Raw genomic sequence first — 23,092 nt, 5'->3', positions numbered from 1 at the left:
AAATTAAAAATCAATCAAGTTCTCTTCCTTTTCTTTCTTTCATGGTCACATTCAAAAAAGTCGATAAGTTATTTTATTCAAGAACTAAAATAATAGAACGAATATCATCATCATCATCATCAGGATAGGGCAGCCAGTATAAGATCCATTTGTCATCATTCTTAACCAGCGTTAAGTTGAGGGTTTTTAGCAAAACTATCAGGCTGTTCCATACTAGAAGAAGATGCTGTCATGTTTAAAGAGTTCAGTTGGAAATGAGTATCGTTTATTGAAGGCATAATTGCTAAGATTTGAACAGTTTTTGCCTCCAATTCTTCTAATTGTTTATCCTTGTTACGCAAGCAGTCTAAAAGTAAACAAGTAACATATGTTAAGTACGGTCAAAATAATTAATATTCAATGACTTACTATCTCTAATTTCTATCTGTCGACGAGCCTCGCCTAGAGCCGAAAACAAATCAAGTTTAATCCTCGTTTCAGCAGATAAATTCTTTTCGAGTGTTGCATTCTTTTCCTGCATTATAACCAAAGCATTCTGTAGTGCAACATTCTGGTTCTGATCACGATTCCTAAACTCAATCTCATATTTCCGTAACTGAAATGTCGTAAGAGAAATACATTAATCAATAGAAATTTAATCACAATTTTTTGGCTCATTTCTTAAAACAAGCATGCAATTAATTATTCACATCAACGGATATTAATGAGATTTATTTGGCTGATTGCTTGATTTTTGAGACCAAATTATAATTTTCAAGCTTAATGCTTAAAGCTTCAAATTTCAATTATTTTTGAAAATTATAATACAATTTGGACATGTTGGAAATGACATTCGCAACTTGAGTTCCAGTCATAAAAGCAAACTTACCTCTTGCTCATATAAGCGATTCTGTTTCTCATAATTATTTTTTACTTCGTCCAAAAGCATATATTCACGTCTTAGCTTATTATTCTCACTCTCCAAATGCATTTTCTTCATTTTACATGACTCTGGACATCTAATCATGTTTGCCTTTTCTTCAGCATGCTTTCGAAGTCTTTTCTCTTGATTTAATTGTGCTTCGAAATGTTGACGAGTACGTCGTTCTTGAGCTTGTACATCTAGGTATCTGGAAATGACAAATAAATGTTATTGTCATATAAAGCCATAAAAACGATATCATCTGTCAAATTACACAATTGCACACACAATATTGTCAACTTTATGATTATTTGACTGCCTTGACAGAAAGATATTGTCGATTAGATATGTATATCCCCAAGAGATTTTACTTACTGTTTCTGTAAATCCTCAGTTTCTTTCTGCTTAGTTTGTAAACATCCTTTAACATTCTCATACTTTTGTCTTACTTCCTGCTCTAATGATTTGATGCTCTGAAGTTCAGATTTAAGTCGTTTCGATTCCTGTTCAAGTCGTTGACAATGTTCGCAGACCTTATTTTTCTCATTATTAAGTTGATTATTACAATTACTAGTACTACTATTATTATTGTGATTATTATTTGAAGCATTCTGCTGATGCTGTTGATGATACTGCTGATTATCCTTTTGTTGCTGCTGTTTATCTTTTCGTTTTTGACTAGGCGGGATTTCATTACTACTTGTTGTATTAGTCTCATCATAATTTGTATCCTTAATAATTTTCTCCTTCTCATACTCTTTCTTATTATTTGACGCAATATAAGTATTGTGGTCATCTTTATTCTTATATGGAGAGCACTTGGCCGGAACATTCAGTTCTTTTGTAATACCATTCTGTATCTGTTGATATGAAGTCGTGTTTGTATTTTTTACACTTTGTAAATTGTTGAAATTTAAATGATTGGCTGCCTTGCTATTATTTTTGTTGTTACTTAAAATTGAATTATTCGGTATACTTTCTTGATTATGCTGATGATTGTTGTCTAAATTTTGTATACAACCATTCTCTTTCTCTGTATTTTTCCGAACATTCTGTTGCTTTGAATTATTTACACTGCCATTCATCTCACAATGACTGTTATTTATTGAGCCGTTCGAATTCACCTTACTGCTACTGTGACTATGATTGTGATGATTTTGATGATTATTGTGATGATTTTGAGTATTTTTACAAGAGGCTGCAACATTATTATTTGTTGAATTTCCAGTATTTGTAGAAATATTTGATATATCTGTACTGTCAGCTTGCTCTTCACTTTTTTCAACTTCATCTTGCGGTAATGCTTGTTGAAGAAGTTGCATATAAAATTCATTTTCTTTTGACACTTCCTTCTGCTTCCTCTGTCGTATTCGATAACCTATGTAGCTTTTAAAACCAAAACCAAGTGTCACAACAGGATATCCAATACAATGTGCTGCAAATGGACGACACAAGTCTAAATGTGGAATATTTCGATTGTCCTTCCATCGAATTTTTGCTTCCATCCATATGAAAATTAACCATAAAATGATCGTTGGTAAACATATTTTATCAGTATGTATCCATACAAATTGTACCATTACATATGTTGATGCAACGAAAAATATCCATTGAATGGGAATAAGAAATAAACAAATTAAATCACTTGTGATACATATGCAAATGAAAAGGAACGAAAATGCCTAAAATGAAAATACAGAAAAACATTATCAGTTGTGCTGCTGCTTAATTTATAAACTATTAAGATTATTATTATTAAATGACAATGACTAAATTTTTATTATTACCAGTCCTTTGTATTTGTATGAATCATAAACTGAGCGCAAAAGGAGCCAAAAAGGCCAGAGGTATTCAACTCTAATAAATTTTGAAGAATGAAAGAAATAATAAGTTGTTAGTTATGTGCTTGCCTGCTTGTTTGTTTGCTTTCTCGCGATATATATGCAAGAAACAATACAATAGATGAAAATTAATTAAGACATTCTCTCACCTTAATTCCGACATATAATCACAAAAAATCACTGAAGCCCAAATGAGGATAATTTTTAAGTAGAAGAAGAATGTTGTAGACCTGCATTGTGGGGGATAAAAAGAAGTAAAGAAAAGAGAAATGAATTTGAGCACATTTAATGTCATTTTTTTGTAGCAGAAATTTTAAGTAATATATATCAACGTGTTATCTCAGCGGATTCCGTGTATTTGATGACGAGAAAAGGAACAACTGTTGATAACAATAATATCAACCAATTGTTCACTTACTTCTCATTTATAGAAATAAATAAACAATATTTTCTCTCTTTTATTATGCAATTTCCCAATTATCACTTTGTAAATAATTATTTATATGTACAAAGCTTGTAAACATACTAATCGAATCCATCGCAAGGCTGTTTAATCAATTTTACAGCATCCAGTTGGATTTTTGGTATCAATCTATTTTAGTTTTTCGTGAGACATTTTGGAAATTCTTCAAGCAATTTTCTATGCAATTTGTCCGGGTTTAAGAAAATTTTCAATTTACCCATTTCCATTTAAGCCATTATTCTTTTTAATTGTCCTCCTCAATTTCCCAGCTGCTTCTGTCCTTCGTTTCATAATTATAATTAACTTTCGTACTCTTCATTAATTTTTACAAATTTTTAAATCCTTAAACTTTTTTTCGTTTCTCAAAGAAATTTTACACAACAGTCGTGTCCGCGAGTACTAAAGACTCTTCTGTCTGTTGTGTTTTGGAATTTACTTGTGACTTGAACGCTTATTTTATAAAAATAATTAATTTTCCAATTTCACACTTTTGAAATCCTTTTCCCATAAAGCTGGGTTTTAAAATTCAACGGAAATTTTCAATTCAAACTTGAATAACGATTTTATAGCAAACTTAATTTCTAGAAATTTTTCCTATAATTTTCTTTTGTTACTCTTTTTAAGTGCAGATATAATGCACAATCAATCACAGAACAATTTATAAATAATTAAGAAAACTAATAAAGAATCAACATTCAACAATTGTGCTTTATAAACATGAATATGACCAGTATAACAATTTTACACATCAAAAAAACCGTACAATTTTTCAAATATTTTATGACAGTTATTTATGAGTGTAAAACTTTGCAATATTTTGTTTATTTGAACATGCTGTAGAACGATTTTTATGATGTATTATGATAAGGACAATTACTTTTATTACAAAAGATGTGTAATTCATTGGTTGTAAAATAGTAAATTTATATCTTATGAGCCCCCATACTCATCATAATTTGTATTAGTTCTTAAAGAATGATCACCAGATAACGTTCATATCAAGTCAGACGTCTCTAATACATAAATTAGACAGAAAGTCAATAAATAAGACATGGCCTATGACATGTTGTGGCGATTAACAAATCAATTTTATTCAACAATTAAAGCATCAACTCAAATAAGTATGACATCATAAAGCCTTAAATAATTCGTCATTTGCTTAATCCAGGAAGTGAGAATTAATTAGAATAATATATTCCAATAGACACAAATCAACAATTTAGCACTAACAGCTGATATCAATTTATGACAAGCTTTTAAAAATAATCCATTGATAATTAATTACTGTAATTGCATTTTTGAAGAAATTGTAATCAAAAAAATAATAATCCATAATTCTGGAAAATGTGACAAGGTTTGAAAAAATATTCATACGGTTGAATGGGAATCTCGCAATTCTCTCAGACTTAAAAAAAAAAACATAAACAATTCTCATTTCACTGCCTGTTTGCCTTCTCTCTCGGAGAGCAAGAGAGTAAGTTATCTTACCTCTCTCTCATTATTTTCATCATGGGATATTTTCATATTTCCTTTGTGATTTTCAATCAGTTTGTATTCAGAAGTTCAGCTATGAAGTGCATGTTATATTATTGAAATTTCATTAGTTTGATATAGTTAAAATTTCTTTATTTTCGCGGTTTTGCGCGACAGTCGCGAATAGACGATGGAAAAATTGTATGATAGCATAAAAATATAATTAGTTTAAGTGATTTCCAATTTGTGTCAAATTAAAAAAGTGATTTTAAATTTTTAAAAATTAAAAAAAAAAGAAATAATAAAAAGATTAAAATTAGTTATTTGCACTCAGCATAATAAAAAGAAAAATATGATTTTTTAAACTGTCACACAAAAAAAGAAGTATATATATATACCTAACGTCTAAGAGGAGACTTGTGCTAAAATCAATTGAATATATTCAAATGAAAAAGTTTATCAATAAATTTCAATGTATGCTTCGATTTTAATTTCTATTGATTGTGTAATCTATTAATTAAGGGAATACATATTATTATTATAAACAAACATAGTAAACTAAGGGTTTATATTCAATTCAATCAATCATCATCATTGTATATCGAGAAAAATTTATATCATGGCACGAAGGAAAGCAAGTGAGTACAACAACTATATACATGTGTCTATAAATAAAACCATTTATGCATTTCTTGGGATTCACCCTCAAATTCAACTACCAAAAAATAATGACGTCAGTGTTATGACAAATAATTCAAGAAAAAAAAAGAATCATATAGTTTATATGCAGCTATAGCTATAGCTATATAAACATACATACATGAAATGAAAAAAAAAAAATATACGAACTTACGTAAAAAAGAGGAATTCCAATGGAAAAACAATTGGTAAATTGCTTGCCTGCTTTGCTTTCTCACTCGGTGTATACGTGAATGAATAGAGTCATACCAACACATACATAATACATTTAGCTGCTGTTGCTACATATATAAATATAAAGAAAGAAAAAAAAATTCTGCCATAGTCTTGATTGTTGTTGTAAACTTGTTTTCGTGCATATTTAATACTTCAAATGTGTCGGATGAACGATGAGTCGCGAATATGAAACGACGTATATATAAAATTCACGTTAATTGACTATCAATTCTAAAGTCGATTCTTATCTTGACTTTTGTTACTCATACTGATAAAAAAGGCTCACTTTTTTTACATAATATGCAGTCAGCCATCAGTCTATTAGATGAGGTAAAGAGGAAACAAATATTTTTCCATTACGATTTTGCGCTTCAATTAAAGTGCAATAGCGAATGTAATTGAATTATAAAAATGTCTGGCGTGCTAATTGAAATGAATGTGAATTATGTATACGTTAGCAAATAATTTTTTTTTTTTATATTCAGCTTAATTACTCAATTATGGTTATATTTGTGTATATAGAATTAATAGTTTTGTACACAATCGTGTCGAGTGTTCCCCAATCATTGACATGAGTCGTCAGTCAGCTATACAGAGAGAAGAGAAAAGATTTCGAAACGTCATTTTACTTACTCATAGTATGATTTAAGCGCTTTTTTCTTAGAAATGCTTTAAAAAGCAAAATCGACGTCAAGAAAGAGAATGGAGAGCACCATCATCATCATCGTCGTCGTCGTCAGCTTAAGAACAGTAAAATAATAACAACAACAATAACGTTAAATCCAAAACAGGTGGTTTCTTCTTATTATTTCTCTTTTTGCCTTCCCTTCCATACTCGTGGAGCTTCTCTTACGTACATAATACACGTTCTTCTTAAATTTCTTACGAATTGAAGCATCATTGCCTTTCAATTCCCCCGATGTCCATTATTATTGCCCATTGCTAAGGAAAAATGATCAACTTTTGAGAATGAGATGGAGAAGACAAGGCATGGACACTCAAAGATCCTCTAATGAGGATTCTCATCCAGTATATCAAGTTTGATTTGAGATTTTATGGAAGTGATCCTGAGTGTCCATGCCTTTAGGGAATCTGAGATTTCTTCTTCTTATATCTACAATGTATACACATTTTCAGTTCTTTTTCTTATAACATTATCGGACGCCTGAAATCAAAATATCGTCGCGATGGAAAATACCAAGCGAAAACTTGTTTTCCTTCTCTTACTTTATTTCTTTTTTGTTTTGTTTTGAAGTAAGTGCTGCTCTTTATTATTATTTTTCATTTTTGCTTTCATCTTTTATGTGTTCCTTTCAAGAGAATTCTCCATTTCTCGAAGGCACAAATTAATAAGATCGTGGCACCATCGCTGTTTATTCATTGTCCGTTTCTTTTATACTTTTTTGCTCTTCATAGCATCCCGAAATATGCTCTTTATAATGTGTACGATGAGGTAAAAAAAGGGAGAAAAAAAAAGAGTAAAGCTGGGCATAACAGAACAGCAACAACTCGTGAACTTCTTTCTTTTCCTCTTTCTTATTTAACTCATTCATTTCATATCTCTTGCCATGTAGCTCTTTAAGTCCATGGTGTTATTGTCTTTAAAGGTTCGACACAATCAATAAGAAGAAAACGATAACGACAACGTCGTCGTCGACGAGCTGTTTTTTGTTGGAAAACATCAAAAGAAGGAAAACGGCAACAGAGAGAAATGAAAACTTGTTTCAGTTTATAATGTTTTGGAACTGACTGAAAGAAAAAAAAAATCGATTAAAATATCGTTTGTTGCGTTGGACCAAAACTCGCGCTTATACTTTTTTGTGTCCGTCCGTTCATCTTCTCTCCCCAAAAAAAAAAAAGATATGTATATATGTTTGTATACACTTGACAAACAAGATGTGATCGCAATAAGTAACAAAACGCAAGATTTTTTGTTGTTCCTTTCTGATTGCCTCACATCTCCTCTTCCATTTAAATTGAAAATGATGCGAACGATCGTTTTGCGGTTTCTTGTTGTATCTTTTCTTGTTCACTATACAAAACATATTAGCAAAACTTGAATGAATTGGACGATCGGTTGGGGATTATTTTTTTACCACTTAAACTCGAATCGATCGATGAATTTTTAATTTTATTGCTTATTTTTCTAAAATGTCATCTGAACTCACCTGGTGAGTCAACATTGTACAAGTCAAGAAAGAGGAACGAGTAAGGAGGAGGAGAAAAAATGTGTTTTTTTTTTTTTTTGTTGCGAAAGCATTTGGTGCCCACGTTAAATGGGTGCTCATAAACAGGCAAACTTGCAAGCTGGCAGAATAAAGAATAATGAATAAAATGCAATAAGCGTATGCAAAGAAATATGCAATTGTGTAACTCCAACTTCCAATGATTTCTTTTTTTCTCTCTACTCCTTAATGAAAGACTTAAGAACAAGTTTTTGATTTGGAATTTGTTGGCTGCTGCTACAACTGCTGCCTGGCAAATAAAGTTTACAATAGTTAATAAAAAATCGCACAAATCTACATCACATTTACAACTTTAAGCTATAATCTAATTTCCTGTAAAAATAATATTGTATGCTTACTGACTGTCTCGCAGTCAATCTAATATTAAAGTTTGTGGAACATGTGTATGCATGTCTTTGATAATTACATTTAACATGAGCTGATTTATGATCACATTTATGTAGATCTACATACACATTCTGCCTGCCTGCTGCTAATACTATAGCTGTCATATTTCCTTAACAAAAAGCACAGAATAGATCGAAGTCAATAGACACACGTATATATGAACCTTGAAACTTGTTGTTGTGACTCTTTACTGGGTCATCGATAGAAGAAAAACTATATACACATTTCTTGTAGCTTCTACCTGCGTGTGATTCCATTTAATTCCTCAATTGTCTCTCCGATACTATTTTTTGCTTCGTTTACAAAACCACAAAAAACTCACTCGACTGGCAAGCTTTCGAAAGACAAAAGGCTGTCTAGTATTAAATTATTATGCGAGTCAATTTCTACAACAGCACATAAATTTTGCCAATAACTTACCGCAATTGATGCTCATTCTTATGTGCATTAATGTGTAAAAAATGTATTGTCAGCGGACTTTTAAGTACTCAAGCTGTAATGTAATTGAAGTAATTTTTATCATCATCAGACTCATCATGAGATATGTCTCGGAAATAAAACACATGACGTAAACTTGATAAAAAAAAAAGTTATGTCTGTATTGTTTGCATGGTATTCACAAAATTAAATTAAAATATGGGATATGAAAAAGAAAAAGAGCTTTCTCAAGGATGATTCAATTTCATATTTATAGTTTAATATAATTTTACTTCTTATATATGCATGGATGTATTCGCACACACAATAAACGAATGAACGGCATTAACAGACATCGTTTGGGAAATAAAAAAATGTATATTATATGAAGATTACCGAAGAAACACAGGCACTAAAAATGAAAATGACGTCGCATTCCTAAGAAATAAGCAGCATCAGAAAAAAAAACAACGACGACGACTGCGAATGTTGGATGATGATGAGGTAGAATAATAAGAAGAAGCGAAAAATTGAGCGTGGCATGTGTGCGATGAGTCGATATCTTCTTGCTATTTTACTTTTTATTTCGTGTATCATCTTACGGAGCTTCTTATCGTTCGAGTATAATTAATTTAATCAGAGTTCCTTTACCACACGAAATTATCACAAGAAAAAGTTTTGTATCTCTAACTCCTTATTCCCAATTCACCCATTCATCGAGCCGACCCTTAACGATCCAAACTGAATGGAAAAAGGAAAAATCCATAGCGAGTTTGAATAATTAATAAGAAATAAGGGCTGCTTTCTCATAAAGTTTACTTCTTTTTTTGTAACGATAAGAAATTTCATTTAATTGTAAGGAACTTAAAGAGTTGAAAAAGATTTACCGAGCATATCCTCATCCGTTCCTAAGATTGTTAAAAATGCAAATCATCCTCACCACTCGAAAAGTAAATTTAAGAAGAAAGATATATTTTTTGATGCTAGTTGCTATTTAAAATGTTACAGTTCACTGGTCAATTTTGCGCAGCGTACGGAAAATTTTCGTCTGACACTTTTCTTCTTGTTTGTTATTGCAGACATTGTTGTCAAGATAAACGATATTAAAACAGAGTGGAAGCATTAAAAATGCGTAAATTAAAATCCCTTTCTACGTTGTTTACTTGCTTTTTTTCAATGAAATCATCATCGTCAGTCTCCTGGGAGATTCCAAGCATTTTGCTTCTTTCAAATGCACTTGTCATATTAAATTATTCTTGAAATGATTACAATGTATAGCTAAAGATTCCATCATATTATCATTGGGGATGTTCTAAAATGATGTCAAGCTTAAAAGGTGTCTGATTCATGTTTTGTATGAAAATGAGACTCATCATTTGTAAAAGATCCCGTGGTTTTACTGTGGATTACATTCACACAATCATGCTTGCTGATATGAATGAAATGTTTATAAAGGAAAAGGTTAAGTGATGAAAATAATCGTCACAAAATCACACCAACATTAATATGCATATACACATGATGGAATATCTTTACACTAAATATGTAAAGCAGTGTAAAAAGGAAAAAGAGCAAAAAGATTTCAGAGACATGTACACTCAATCCGCTTGTTGAACGACCGAGCCGTAAACACAGCAAGAGAGCATCAACTCACAGGAAAGAAAAAAAAATGTGTGTATAAAAAAAAAAATATGTATAGATTCAAAGAAGAAAGAAAAGAGAACGAGAAGGAAAAAAAAAATATTTTGTCGAGCCGACATAGTGGCGCCTTGTGCTTTGCTCGCTATACTTGCGAGTGGGAATGGTATTTAAGTGGTGGCACTTGCTTATAAAAACAATATGTCTTCGACTATGATACATTAATGAATAAACGTATGGAACAACAAGATATCGAGGAAGGAACGAGATATTAAATTTATTCAAATATTCGCAGAGACACACGTATCTGAATTTAAGAAGCTAATGAACAACGTACGTGAATTATAAAAATAAATATATGAATGAAGATTTTTTTTTATTTCTTCTTGAAGGCAATCATAAGCTGATGAAATACGTCAGCAATGATTCAATTCACAACGCTCCATAAACGTGCAAATTTGAATTAAAATCCATAAAAAGTCTTAAATCAAATTCAATGTACTTTCTGTTAAACCACAAAATGTAATAAGAATACAGTACGCGCCTGTTCTGAACTTGTTTTCTTACTACCGATCCAGCTTGCTATAGGGGATTTTGTCTCTCTCTCTTATTTTTCGCAAGAAATCATCAAGATTTCACATAACGCGGCATTATACTTAACTTCCTAACGTAAATATACTCAGGAAAAAAAAAGGAATTCATGAGCAAAAAATCATCACGAATATACACATCGTTGCTGCTGTTGCATACACAACATGAAATTAAATTGCGCAAATCGCAAAAGAAGTAGCGATGAAGAGAACATAAGAAAGAACTGAATTAAATTTTCTTGGGAATATACATCGTTGCTGCTGTTGCATATGCCAAACAGCAATGTTTTTATTCGCAACAAAAAAAAGAATGAATATCGAAGCATATAAACATGAGATGAGAGAAGAGGAAATGCACAACATGAAATTAAATTGCGCAAATCGCAAAAGAAGTAGCGATGAAGAGAACATAAGAAAGAACTGAATTAAATTTTCTTGGGAATATACATTAAAATTATGCTCCATATTACCTCAAAAAGAAGCGAAAATTGCTTACCATTCTAAACGTTAGTCTTCAACCATGCCTTACCATTTCTCCTTTACATTACACTACATTACTTGTTGTACGTACATTACACGGTGAAATAAAAGAAGCAAATGGAATACGAAGTAAATGCAAAATAAAAGAGAAGAAACAAACAATTATTGATGACGTGACGCGTTTTAAATTTTCATTCTTCTACGTTCTGTTGAACTCTGAATCAGAATGAGATAAAGTCGAGAATGAAATGAGAGATAGTAGAGTATGAGGAAAGGGAATGGCACAAGGCACAACTTACAGTTGTTGTAAAATTCATTGCACGATTTTTCTTTCTTTGGATATATATATTCGGGTAACAGAAATGATATTAATGGTCCACGTCGTAAACAGAAGAGAGAAACGAGGAGGCTAAAGAGGAATGGGAAAAAAGCGCAAAAAGCAGTAAATGGAAAAGAACCATCAATTTTGTGAGCTAAGGCGCTTTCCTTCTCATTTTCTATAGAAAAAAAAATTACATTTATATCAAGAAATGATTACGATTGGGATGTAAGAATGAAAGTTTTTCTTCCCGATCATTTCATTGACATTGAATTGGCTTTTCTTATGTTTATGTTGTTGTTCCTTTCCTTCTCCCACCGCATACGAACATAAGTAGAAGAAAATGTTGAGAAAAACTTCTAAATCTTTTGAAATGAGTTTCTTTTTTTGTGTCGATTCAAGTCTGGAAATGCGAATAACTTAGAGGCTAATGGAAGTAAAGAAATTTCCTTTATTTACTCGAATATTTCTAACTTGGTGTAAAGGGAAAAATAATAAAAAAAAATACATGTTGATTCGCTCTCGTTGACATCAAGTTTTATTAAAAGCACACACATACACACTAAATTTTTCATCTTCAACTCACTGCCTGTCAAATAAATGGAATGAAAAAGTACATATTTAATGATAACAGATAACAGTCGAAAAGAAAAAAAAATGTCAAGGGGATTCTCTCGCAAATAAAAAACTTCTTCTCCTTCAGGAGATAGGAGGTAAGAATAACCATTTATATCCCTGGAGATTCCTAATCATCCTCAAAATTACGAACATTTTCTTCAACACAGTGGACTAAGAAGAGCAAAGAGACCATGATGTTGAAATTTATGCTTGGAAAATTCATGATTTCTTATAATTTTATAAATAGAAAGAGAAAATGCCCTGACAGTGAACAAAAGATGTGGAAATCCCAATTTCCATGAATGTTGCTTTTTATGGAAACATAAAATATTGGGTATAATATTTATGTAGGGCTCCTTTTTATAGACAGAGAGTTTTAAAGTAAATTTATTGAAGTTGTGATAAGAACTAAGGACAGAGGTCGAAAGAGACTAAGATTTTGTATCGACAAGTCGACTTCCGTCTAAAAATAATGTTTTAAGGAATAAGAAATTTTCATTTAAAAATATCTGATAATACCAGCACGTGGCATGAGAAAGGAATTCTCAAAACGCGAATAAAATGATTACCCAAAGACAACTTGATGATAATGATAATTTGGGGGTCGTTCAATTATCATGTGACACAAACACAATCACTCTATTTCCTCATCAGATATGAATTGTCTCAACAAGTTGTCAGAATCATTTAATTTGACTTTATTGGATCTAAATCTTTGTTACCTTCAAAAAGTTTCTAAATTCGAGGATTTCAAAAATTAATTACCATAATCAATTAATCATTACGTTTAATTATGAAGCACTTGCCACTAACAATGACTAAATAAACTACCTAATAAAAGTTGAACAAATCTTAATTCTAAAGATTTTCCAAAAATAAATTTCCACAATGCCTCGTAATTAACTTTATTTTTGTAAACAAAGTCTATGCTGATTGAGAAAGAAATACTCGAAATTTTAAAATATCATACGAGCCGAAAAGTTCTTGGAAACACCCTACAAAAATACCTGAATTCTTAATTTTTTATTGATATTAAAATGTAGCGGTACACAAAGTCAGGTGTGCGAGAGAGCAGCCAAAAAATATCAATATTACCTGAAAAAATTCTGCCAACACACCCATAATTTCGACGAAATTTGCTATTTGCTCTTGCATATTTAATTAATTATGTGTGTACGATTTCCTCCTCTTACTTTCATCTCGGAAAGAATTTTTTTGTCTTGTTTACCTACTCGTAATTCATGAACCTTATACATTTGTAAATGAAATCATTAGCTGAGAAAACCATGGTTAATGCCATAATGATACATGATTCATCTCCTTACTCATTCCATTTCCTTGCATAACAATACATTCCGTATAAAAGAATCATTTTATGATTTTTCTTATTCACATCACTCGTTTGTAAATTTCTCAACTTCCTAATGTGACACAGGGGATGTGCGGGCGGCATAAGGAAAAAAAAAATTTCCACAAAATGAAAATGTATGGAATACAAACTCGTAAAGTAGGTGAGTGTGGGAAAGTGAGTGAGTCAAAAAAACAATTGGGGTTCGCTGAACGAGACGAATATGAAATTTCCATTCTATTTTTTTGCGCCTTTTTACGAGAACGTATCGAAAAGCCATGCGCTTTAAGGATTGAGCATGAAATAAAAAAAGCAACATCAGCATCTGTAGAAGTGTATTTTATGTGTACATGAATTCATAAGGTATTGAGAAAAATGAGCGGGCAAAAAAATGTTGAGAGAAAAATGAGAATGATGCGACGGGTTTCCTAGTGGGGTTGAAATGTCACCCACAATTTCAGTACAGCAAGTGGTATGAGAATCATAATAAAAGGATGAAGTAGCAAGTACCATAATCTCGGGTTTTCCGAACCAAAAAAAATAATATTCGTTTTCGATGCGAGCAGCAACAACAAAAAAATATAAGAAGGAAGACGTAAAATAACCTCTTCCATAAAAAGGCGATAAAAAAGAAAATTGAGCTTTAGCATTTTTGCACAAAAAAAATATTGAGTATGTGGCGTGTGTATGTGGATATACTGAATGTGATGGCAGGTGAATAAAAAAGAGTCACGTCGAATTTTTGTTCTCTCTTTACCTCCGTAAAAAAAACTGTACAAGAAGCATCAATAAGATATAGGATGCGAGGTCTTTTCCTTCACACATTTGCATGCCATACAATATGACAGAATTTCTTAATGAACTTGACTACGTGCCTAAAAATGAATATGCACAATATGTATTTATACATTTGTATACACGTAAATTTATCATCATCATTGTCGTCATCATTATGATTACTAACATTTGCAAAGGTGACAGGTGGCTAATATGATGCAAAGGGCTTATATGCTCATTTGAAAGTTCACGATTACCCTTTATATCCACTTGTTCATTCTAAAATATAATTTTCGATTTATCATGTTTCTATTTATGTTGATTGTAAAGATCAAATGGTGTACCTTATGTACGTACGCTCATATAATGAGATGAATTTTTAACAAAAAACGGAACGAGGGATAATAAAATAACATAAACTGTATACAGATACGTACACCAACATTAAATGATGTACATAAAAGAGTTGAATGGAAATCCCGGCAAACGAACAAGCTGAGTACGACAATAAATGAATATCACGAAATTGTACGTAAAAAAAAGTAAACGACTAAATAGAAAAAGGAAATCCTTCAGCCTTTCCTCATTTCTTTCTTCATTCTTATCATAACTTTTAGATGTATATGTACTTATTGTGAAAAGATGGATGGAATAAAATGAGAGAAAATAAGTTATAGAAAAACAAAATAGGATTGTTGGATGAAATGGAAGGAGATGAAAAAACACATTTCCATCCGGCACCCTCAACAACATAACACACAACACAAGAAAAAAATAACATTGATGCTCTTAAAATGATTCGAATGCTTACAAGATGGGTAGAATAGCAAGGGCAATTTTTTACGATAGTACTATTTCTCCAAGACGACGGAAGAATATGAATATAGAACAAGACGAAGAAGTAGGAGAATATTTACAATGCTGTGAGGGAATCTCGATTCTCCCAGATAAAAAATATGTACGTATACTCTAAATATACGAATTCAACACAATATAGAATAAGTGAGCCCCGGAGAAATAATAATAATAGCAATAGCAAAGGAAAATCCCTTTTTTATGGTCTTCATGTCCCTTTTTTTCTCTTCAAACACATCACCCATGAACCTGAACTCATTTATTGTATATTTTGCTTTTTTCCTTTCTTTCGTTCTCATCTCAAACAAAACAAAATACTGAGAAACAGAGTGAGAGAACTAGAAAATATGTAGAATGAGAAAGGAATATCCAAACGCATTGTGATATTTTCGATTTACGGCACTCAAAAGCATATACACATTATTACACACTTTATTTCTTTTATTTCTCATTTTCTATATTGTATCCAAAGCAGGCAGGCAGGCAAGCAAGTAGAGTATATATCACATTTTCTTCTTTAACAAGGCACAGCAGGCTTATATGTGAATCTTTTCATGTTCGTTAATACGTATGTGCATGGCAAATACGTTCTAGACGGAATTCCTCGATACAAAAAGAAGAAAGGCATAAGAATGAGAAACGAAATGAAATGAATGCTTCATCTTCTTCGAGCATTTCTCTTTTGCGTTATTTCTTGCCTTCCATTCGATTGTAAAATTGGTTTAGGCTATGAGGAATCATCAGATAATACTCTTTCTATACAAAAAAACATAAAATAACATTGAGATTTATAATGGATGGGGTGCAATAACATCAAGAAATATAAAAACAGTGAAATGGAAATTTTTTCGTGTTCTAATAGCGATAGCGAGGCAGGAAATCTTTTATTTATCACTGCAGATGACGACTTTGAGTTTTTTTTCCGATTTGGTTCCCTTTGGATTTAATTTCTCATTTTCCACATATCGCACTCGACTCTTCATTTGAGAGTTATGATATAGGCAATGCTTAAATAATAGGGATACCATAAAATATACAGGTTCCTTAATGGAAGTAAGCATAATATCCAGTTCAATGATTTTCTATTTGATTTCAACGCGTATGCCTGACTATTTGGTTACAAATTTCTATTTCCACAAAGGTTGTTTTCATCTCTAACAATGGAATCAAGAGGGATTCTGGGAAAAGTATGGAAAATGTTCATGAACCATAATCTATTAAAGTATATATCTCAGTCTATTTTGAATATTCCCTAACAATTTACATACGCATGAGTATAATCGACAGTGAAAAATTTTGTATCAACAATTCTTGAATGCTATAAAAGAAATAGGAAAAGAAATTAAATTTCCCGGTATGAGAGGATATGAGAGGTAAATCGTTCTTAACATCAACAGCGATGAAAAAATATTTTCAGGTTGTATACACAATATTTAAGGAATAGAAAACTTTCACTGACGTGAACGATTCTTTTCATACAGTCTCATCCCTCCGTTTTCCGTTTTGAATGTCGATGATTGTGAACGACGATGAGTAAGAGAAGCGAGGGATGGAAAATACTTTTGTGGGTGGTATATACTTGTTTGAAGGGAAAATGCAGGAAAGAGAGAGAAAAAGTGAGAGCAAAAAGGGATGAAAATACTGAAAAGGGAATCAAGAGTGTATTGGGCGACACGTTCAACGCTTTGTTGCTGCCTAATTCATTATCGCTATTTCGTTTGACAATGTAATTAAATGGACGACTATGGGAATGGCGCAGTTTGCGTAAAGTATTTTTGTAAGAAGTAATATTAAGTGAAAGTAAAGTTTTATATGCGTTAAATTGGTATTTTCGTTCCCCATGACTATTCTCATCAATTTTCTTCTTGTTCCATATTCACATTGTGACATTGAGTCTCTTTTTTTCCCAGTACATTCTGGCAATTAATCTGACACACATGTTGTTTCACACTCGTTCACTACATATGTGATGTGAAATAAGCAGGAAAGAAAGCAATTATAATTACATTCCAGAAAAGCCTCTCATATATTCTCATTTACATAATGCTTCTCCTTCAACAAAACTGTTGATGATCTTTAACAAAAAAAAAGCACATGATATGTGATAACAATATTTACTTGAAATGAAAATGACGCAATTCACACATTCTTCTGTTTTCTTTTCATTTTTTTTCTTATATTTCTTCTTGATTCTCGTTTTCCATATATTGTGTTGATACATCTAAATTTAGAGGCGCACACATTTGTAAGATGTTCTTCACGTCTTTTTATTGTATAGTAACTTTGTATACCACTTCATAACTTGTCTCCAGGGTAATTCCCAGAATTATTTTGATTCGGTCCATCGAATTTCAAATGGTTCTATGTCTATTTCACTCACTCTACAGTCATTCCTTTTGTCATGTTAAGTGTATTACGAAGGACACGCATAAAGAAATAAAAAACACAAAAAAGGGACTACTTATAAAAGTAGGTAGAAAATCCCGGAGTAAAAGAGAAAGGATATGCACTTGATCCCTGGCACTTTTCAATTTGAAGTCTATTTGGTGTTGTAAGATAAACAGCATATTATAAAATCCCTAGTGGTAATTTTTATTATTATTATTATTATTTCTAGAACGAGAGAATTTCTCCGGGAATCCTTAAGACAATAAATTTCTACACTTGACTTTTCCATTGTTCTTTTCATTGTTTTGGATGCAGGCAGAATTTTTTTAGGCTCCACTCTTATATGCTTAGAAGATGACTGTCGTAAAAAGTAAGAAAAGCATGATGATCCCTTTTTATCAGCATCATTTTGTTCCTTTTCTATAATATCAGCAGTCTTGTGCCATAAAATGCAAAATCTGATGGCGTTCCGAGATACCATCAAATCCTTTTGTTCGAGCACCAAAAGAATATTGAGACTTTTGCGTAAGCACGAGTGATTAAAAGTTTAGCGAATGTGTCATAAGATTTTCCCATACAACTAACTTGCCAACAAACATTTCGCTTACCAATTAAAATTCCCACCTTCTAAATGACAGTCTTACTGTTTTTCTGAGCTTTCTTCTTTCATTTGTGCGTCTATTTATAATGAAGAGACATTCTTTTGCATGAGGACGAATGAAAATAAAAAAAAAGAGCAAAAATTTCTTTATCGTTAAATAAGAAGCAAATGGAGCGTGGATGAATTCACTGCAAAATAAATACACATTCGTGCTAGTAAATCCCAACGATATTCTCATTTATATCAAATGCCTACATAAAATATATAAAAGAAAAATATTTAAAAGAGAAACTAGCAGGAGCAGAAAGTGTTTCATTTCTATGAAGAGATGCCGACAATTGGGCTATCCCAAAGTAAATATGTGTATATATTTAAATTTTATAAACGACGCTATGAACAGAAAATCTATTTTTAACATTTTTGAAGATAGAAAATGAAAATAAAATAAAATTTACATTACGTCTGCACACATTGCTCTTTCACTCTCTGAAGGAATTTCTCTTGAGTCAAGTTGAATAAGAAGTAAAAAAAAAATGTTCTCTATTATTGCACATAGACAAATTTGGAATGAAATGACATTGCTATATGTCTGTCAGGAGCATCTGCAGAACAAAACTTTTCTTTCCTTATCACGTTCACATTTTGTGTGCTTTATTTTTGCAACTTTATTGCTTTCAACTGTCGAAAGGGAGATAAAAAGGAATTGAAAATTGTGAAATGAAGCATAGACTAGTATTAAGGAACTTTTATTTTATCTGTAAATGTTTGTGCTTCCCGAGTGACACAAACTCTTCAACTGAACTTTAAAGTCTCTGCTTAACCTCTTTTATTGACATCAAAAGGCTTTTGTAAACCTCTGTTTGACTTCCATATGGTTGTCAAAAAAAGAGGGCGTCCGTTTAGTATTAATCAAATAGCTTTGTCGGACCCTTTAAAGTCCTGTAGCAGATCATTCTTCATTTGTGTCTCTCGGGCTTCATACTTTGTGTCATTTAAAGAAAAGTTTCCTTAACTTGCTTCTTATTATTGTTGTAAGAGCTTGCACGAACGAGTCATTAAGGCGCACTAAATGATGTTGACTTTATAGTTCTTTTATTGGAAGCACAGATTGAAAATCATTTAGAATTGTGAGAATCTTCAGAAGATAAAAGTCTGCAGAATTTCACAACTTATGCTTTATTTGCAATTTTGTTTCTGATTCCTGTCCTCCTGCGACTGAATTGAGTGTCAAGTTATGATTTCTCTTCAACTTTATCGGTAATGCCATTTCACACTTGAGACAATTTACTTTCTACTTATAATGATTCTTTTCTTTATTTTCATCTTGTCTTCTTCCAAGAAAATCCCCCAAAATATACAAATGAAAGGAAGAATGATGAAAAAAGAAGAAGAAAAGCGGAAAAATTCAGCGCGCAGTTTCTGAAAAAAGAAGAAAAATTTTTGTTTATAAACCGAAAATGTTAAAAATAGAATCAAGAAGAAAAGAAAAATTCACTCAGTTTATGATTAAGATTTTTTTGTTGATGTATGATGGAATGAGCATGAAATTATTTATATTAAAGCGACTTGAACGGCGGGAAACCCGCTACAGCTGTAAATAAAATTCCTTCCACGTGTTATTCAATTTTCATCACATTCTTTCACATTTACATCAAACCATACTGATATTTATAACTAAATTTACAATTTCTTATGAAAGAAACTTTTTTTTCTATAGAAATTGTGCGGAAAATATCCATTGCTCTTTAGTTTTTCATGGTTTCAATCAAAATTGTTTACTTATTTGGGGATGCATTCTCTTATGACGTCCTCAATTTCCGAACAGACAAATTGAGTTAGTTCAATTATATTGCTTGTGTATACTCAAGTGCATGGTCATTTAAGTGAGCACGCTCACTGTGTGTAAGGGATTGAGACTTGATTGAGACGGACATCCATTAGTAAAATTGTTTTTCAAATATAACTCAAGGCAGGAGATACAAAGTAGATGTCAGACATTTAAATAACACATTGACGTCATTATTAGTCGACCCCATTTCTAAGTGTATGTGTGTATATAGGTTTATTAATAAATGACTAATTCAAAAGAAATTTTAATTCATTTATCGTGAACATTTTCATTTTAAAGAAGTTATTTTTTTTCCTCAAATCTCGTAAAGGAATTTCACTAATTTCCGTTCTATTATTTCATTGCAGAAACAAATGTCAAGAAAACGACCACAAATATATCAACGACAGCTGCCTCAAAGATGACCAACGATTCAATAATAAAAGGTAATGAAATGACGTTCATACGTCTGAGTTAAATACTTCCACCATATGAACATGCTCGCATATCGTCAAAACTACAAAGTAAATTTTTTGCGTACATTTATTTATTTTTTTTAATATGATAAGAGGCATTTTGAAAATTTTAAAGTACAGCGAGTGGGAAGAAGAAATGAACAAAAAAAATTATAAAGAAGAACTATGGAACGTTCAAAAGTTTATCAGTAAGCTACAATTTTTTGTTCATGAGCGTATTTCATTTTCCGTGGCTTTAAGCTGATTAAAGTCAGACGAACTTTGAATCTTCAATGATATTTTAAATCACTCTACAGATGCTTTCCGCTGTCAATTATTGTGAACATTTGAAAAGAAGAAAAATGTCGTCATAGCGCAGCTCAATGGCTACACTTTTGAATTGATTAAAAAAAATTTTGAATTAATTTTCTTTGAAGTTGGACGTACGTTGTTATTGAATTTATAGCAAGCATTCAACTTGAATTATGAAATGAGACGCTTTAGGTCTCTGTACGAGATATTCAAATACCTACCTTCATAGCTGAAGGGAAAATGTATAGTTATAGAATTTGTCATTGAGAAATCATTTCTCACTTGCTGTAATGCAAATTAAATCTTGGAAGAGGAACAAGAAGAAGAAGGAAAAATATTTGTTTTAATAAATTTTTCTTGGCAAATCTTTTTATGAGCTTTAAATCAGGGCTTTTACGGATATCTAGTTCAAATGGGATTTAATTCACACAATAAATTACCAAACCAAATATGCAGTCAGATGTAGTTCATACCACCTTACTTGATCATTCAATGACACAGCAAATGATTCCAAATTTAAATACAAACTTGTAAGATTCTCAAAATTTATTGCTGGATATTCCTCATTTTCCTGTATCTCTTTCATCATTGAGCTTCTTTTCTTTAAATATCGTAAATAATTTATGAAGCAAATTTTTTTCCCATCGATGAGAAGGCAAAAAAGCAAGCAAAAAATAAGAACAGGAGAGGAAAAAATGTGGAAATTTTGCCAACAACTTGAGAATGAAGAAGCTATTAATCGTCGTAAGAAATTTAAACGAACTTCGTGTGATGATGCTGATGAAATCATCGGTAAACAAATCATTGCGGTATGGCTGGCATGATATTTTTCTTCTTTTTGTTCATTTCGCAGAAAGATTGAGCCAGTGAAAAATTTTCATACATTTGTTCATTCTCAAGGACAATATTAGGAATCTCTGTAGCTCACGTATTTTTAAGATCATGCTATATTGGAAATTCCAACGCGTCCAATTGTCTGTTGCTATTTATATCCAATACACATATGATACTCACGTACTTGCATTAATCAGACAAAGATATTGTTCTAAAGCCTACACTGATAATATGTTATTGCATTAATTCCATTCTTATTTGTTGTCGAGTATTTAATTTCCCAAATTGAGTCATACCCCATATTGCGATAATAGCTTATTCACACACAACACATACAGATATAGAAAAAAATGCTGTTTATTTAGTTCTATTCAATTAATCGCAGTAAAGCTTGCTGACTTGATATTTCAGATATTGTCATCTGATACCACTGATAAGATACTGTGGTTATTTCTTCTCTTACATGTTAATTTATGGACGTCATGTATCATTCGACAGAAAAAAAAAACTTGATTAGATTTGCAATCACGCGAAATTCAGGGAAGGAGTATGGAGTTGGCCATGATAATGGCGCCTTTTCTTCTTTTATCGTTTAGTCATTCAAAAAAATGAGACGTAAAAATTCGTGGATTGTTATGGCACATGTATATACACATTGATACGAAAATATTCATTTTTATCAGCTTTTAAACGAAAAAAAAAATTATTAATGTTCCGAATGTATATTTGAGATGTTCATATACACAAACACAAAAAAATTGGAAGAAAATGTTTTCAAAAAAGCTTTTAAGTAAATCCAGTAAGCGCATTTTTGTGCTTCGACTTTTGACTTTTGTGAAGTACTAAATCAAATGTAATCATGACGACTATACGCAACTGATAAGAAATCTCCCTTAACACGTGTACATACTCACTCTAAAAATTGAGGCGCAAATTAAGGAACATTGACATTTGTGGTATCAGCAACAGACAGTCAGGCATAAGAGAATTTTAAAATATCTGTTTTAAATTGTAGAAAAAATTAAAGTGAATTGTAGATAAATATAAATGAGTGATTGATACAGCCGCTTCTTTAGCAATTTTGTTAGGCAGTCGAATGCGAGCATTCTTATCGGAAACGTTAAAATACGTGTGTGCTTATCTATTAATGTGAATATGTAAGTGTTCATATTATTTTTTTATTATTTATTCGCTTGTTGCTGCTGATTCATACATACATGTGAGAGAGAGTGAAAATAGCCACAGCAACAACAAAATGTTTCTGTGACGAAGAACATTTACTTAATTGATATGAATATATACTTTGCGCCGTTTATATGTACAAAGATTTTTTTTCTGTGTTATCAATATATGTCTATAAATACACATGTTTATTATATACAACAATAGCAACAACGTGTGACGAC

The 23,092-nt window shown here is 31.5% G+C and overlaps 2 protein-coding genes and 1 long non-coding RNA gene across 3 annotated transcripts in view; 1 reads left to right on the top strand and 2 right to left on the bottom strand.

Annotated features, from left to right (window-relative positions):
* Window positions 1-19: 19 nt before the first annotated feature.
* Window positions 20-3,606, bottom strand: LOC139089003 (macoilin). Its single transcript, XM_070638397.1, has 7 exons — window positions 3,423-3,606; window positions 2,892-2,972; window positions 2,689-2,758; window positions 1,277-2,583; window positions 869-1,109; window positions 409-595; window positions 20-346 (listed from the first exon to the last, which is right to left on the bottom strand). Exons 1-7 carry the CDS (start codon window positions 3,494-3,496, stop codon window positions 162-164), a joined length of 2,145 nt encoding a protein of 714 aa, XP_070494498.1. The 5' UTR covers window positions 3,497-3,606; the 3' UTR covers window positions 20-161.
* A 1,427-nt stretch (window positions 3,607-5,033) lies between these two features.
* Window positions 5,034-23,092, top strand: part of shn (zinc finger schnurri) — a 38,056-nt gene continuing 19,997 nt past the window's right edge. Inside the window, exons 1-2 of the mRNA XM_070638376.1 lie at window positions 5,034-5,316; window positions 20,454-20,531. Of these exons, the coding sequence (XP_070494477.1) occupies window positions 5,298-5,316; window positions 20,454-20,531 (97 nt within the window). The 5' untranslated portion in view covers window positions 5,034-5,297. The remainder of the gene's footprint in view (window positions 5,317-20,453; window positions 20,532-23,092) is intronic.
* On the bottom strand, window positions 6,803-7,992 carry LOC139088997 (uncharacterized). Its single transcript, XR_011544267.1, has 2 exons — window positions 7,408-7,992; window positions 6,803-7,342 (listed from the first exon to the last, which is right to left on the bottom strand). It is a non-coding gene; the product is annotated as an uncharacterized lncRNA (long non-coding RNA).

This window comes from Chironomus tepperi, unplaced genomic scaffold, assembly GCF_022539635.2.
Source record: "Chironomus tepperi strain 1889 unplaced genomic scaffold, CSIRO-AGI_Ctep_v1 contig_172, whole genome shotgun sequence".
In the NCBI taxonomy this organism is placed as follows: domain Eukaryota; kingdom Metazoa; phylum Arthropoda; class Insecta; order Diptera; family Chironomidae; genus Chironomus; species Chironomus tepperi.
The sequence above is the reverse complement of the archived record's forward strand: the minus strand, read 5'-3'. Positions and strand labels throughout refer to the sequence as shown.

Bases quoted from the DNA above. Each gene is read 5' to 3' on its own strand.
- LOC139089003 (XM_070638397.1), bottom strand. From the start codon at position 3,496: ATGAAACGAAGGACAGAAGCAGCTGGGAAATTGAGGAGGACAATTAAA. The intron at 2,759-2,891 runs GTGAGAGAATGT...AAAATTTATTAG, and splicing joins GATTATATGTCGGAATTAAG to AGTTGAATACCTCTGGCCTT. The intron at 2,584-2,688 runs GTAATAATAAAA...TTTTCATTTTAG, and splicing joins CATACAAATACAAAGGACTG to GCATTTTCGTTCCTTTTCAT.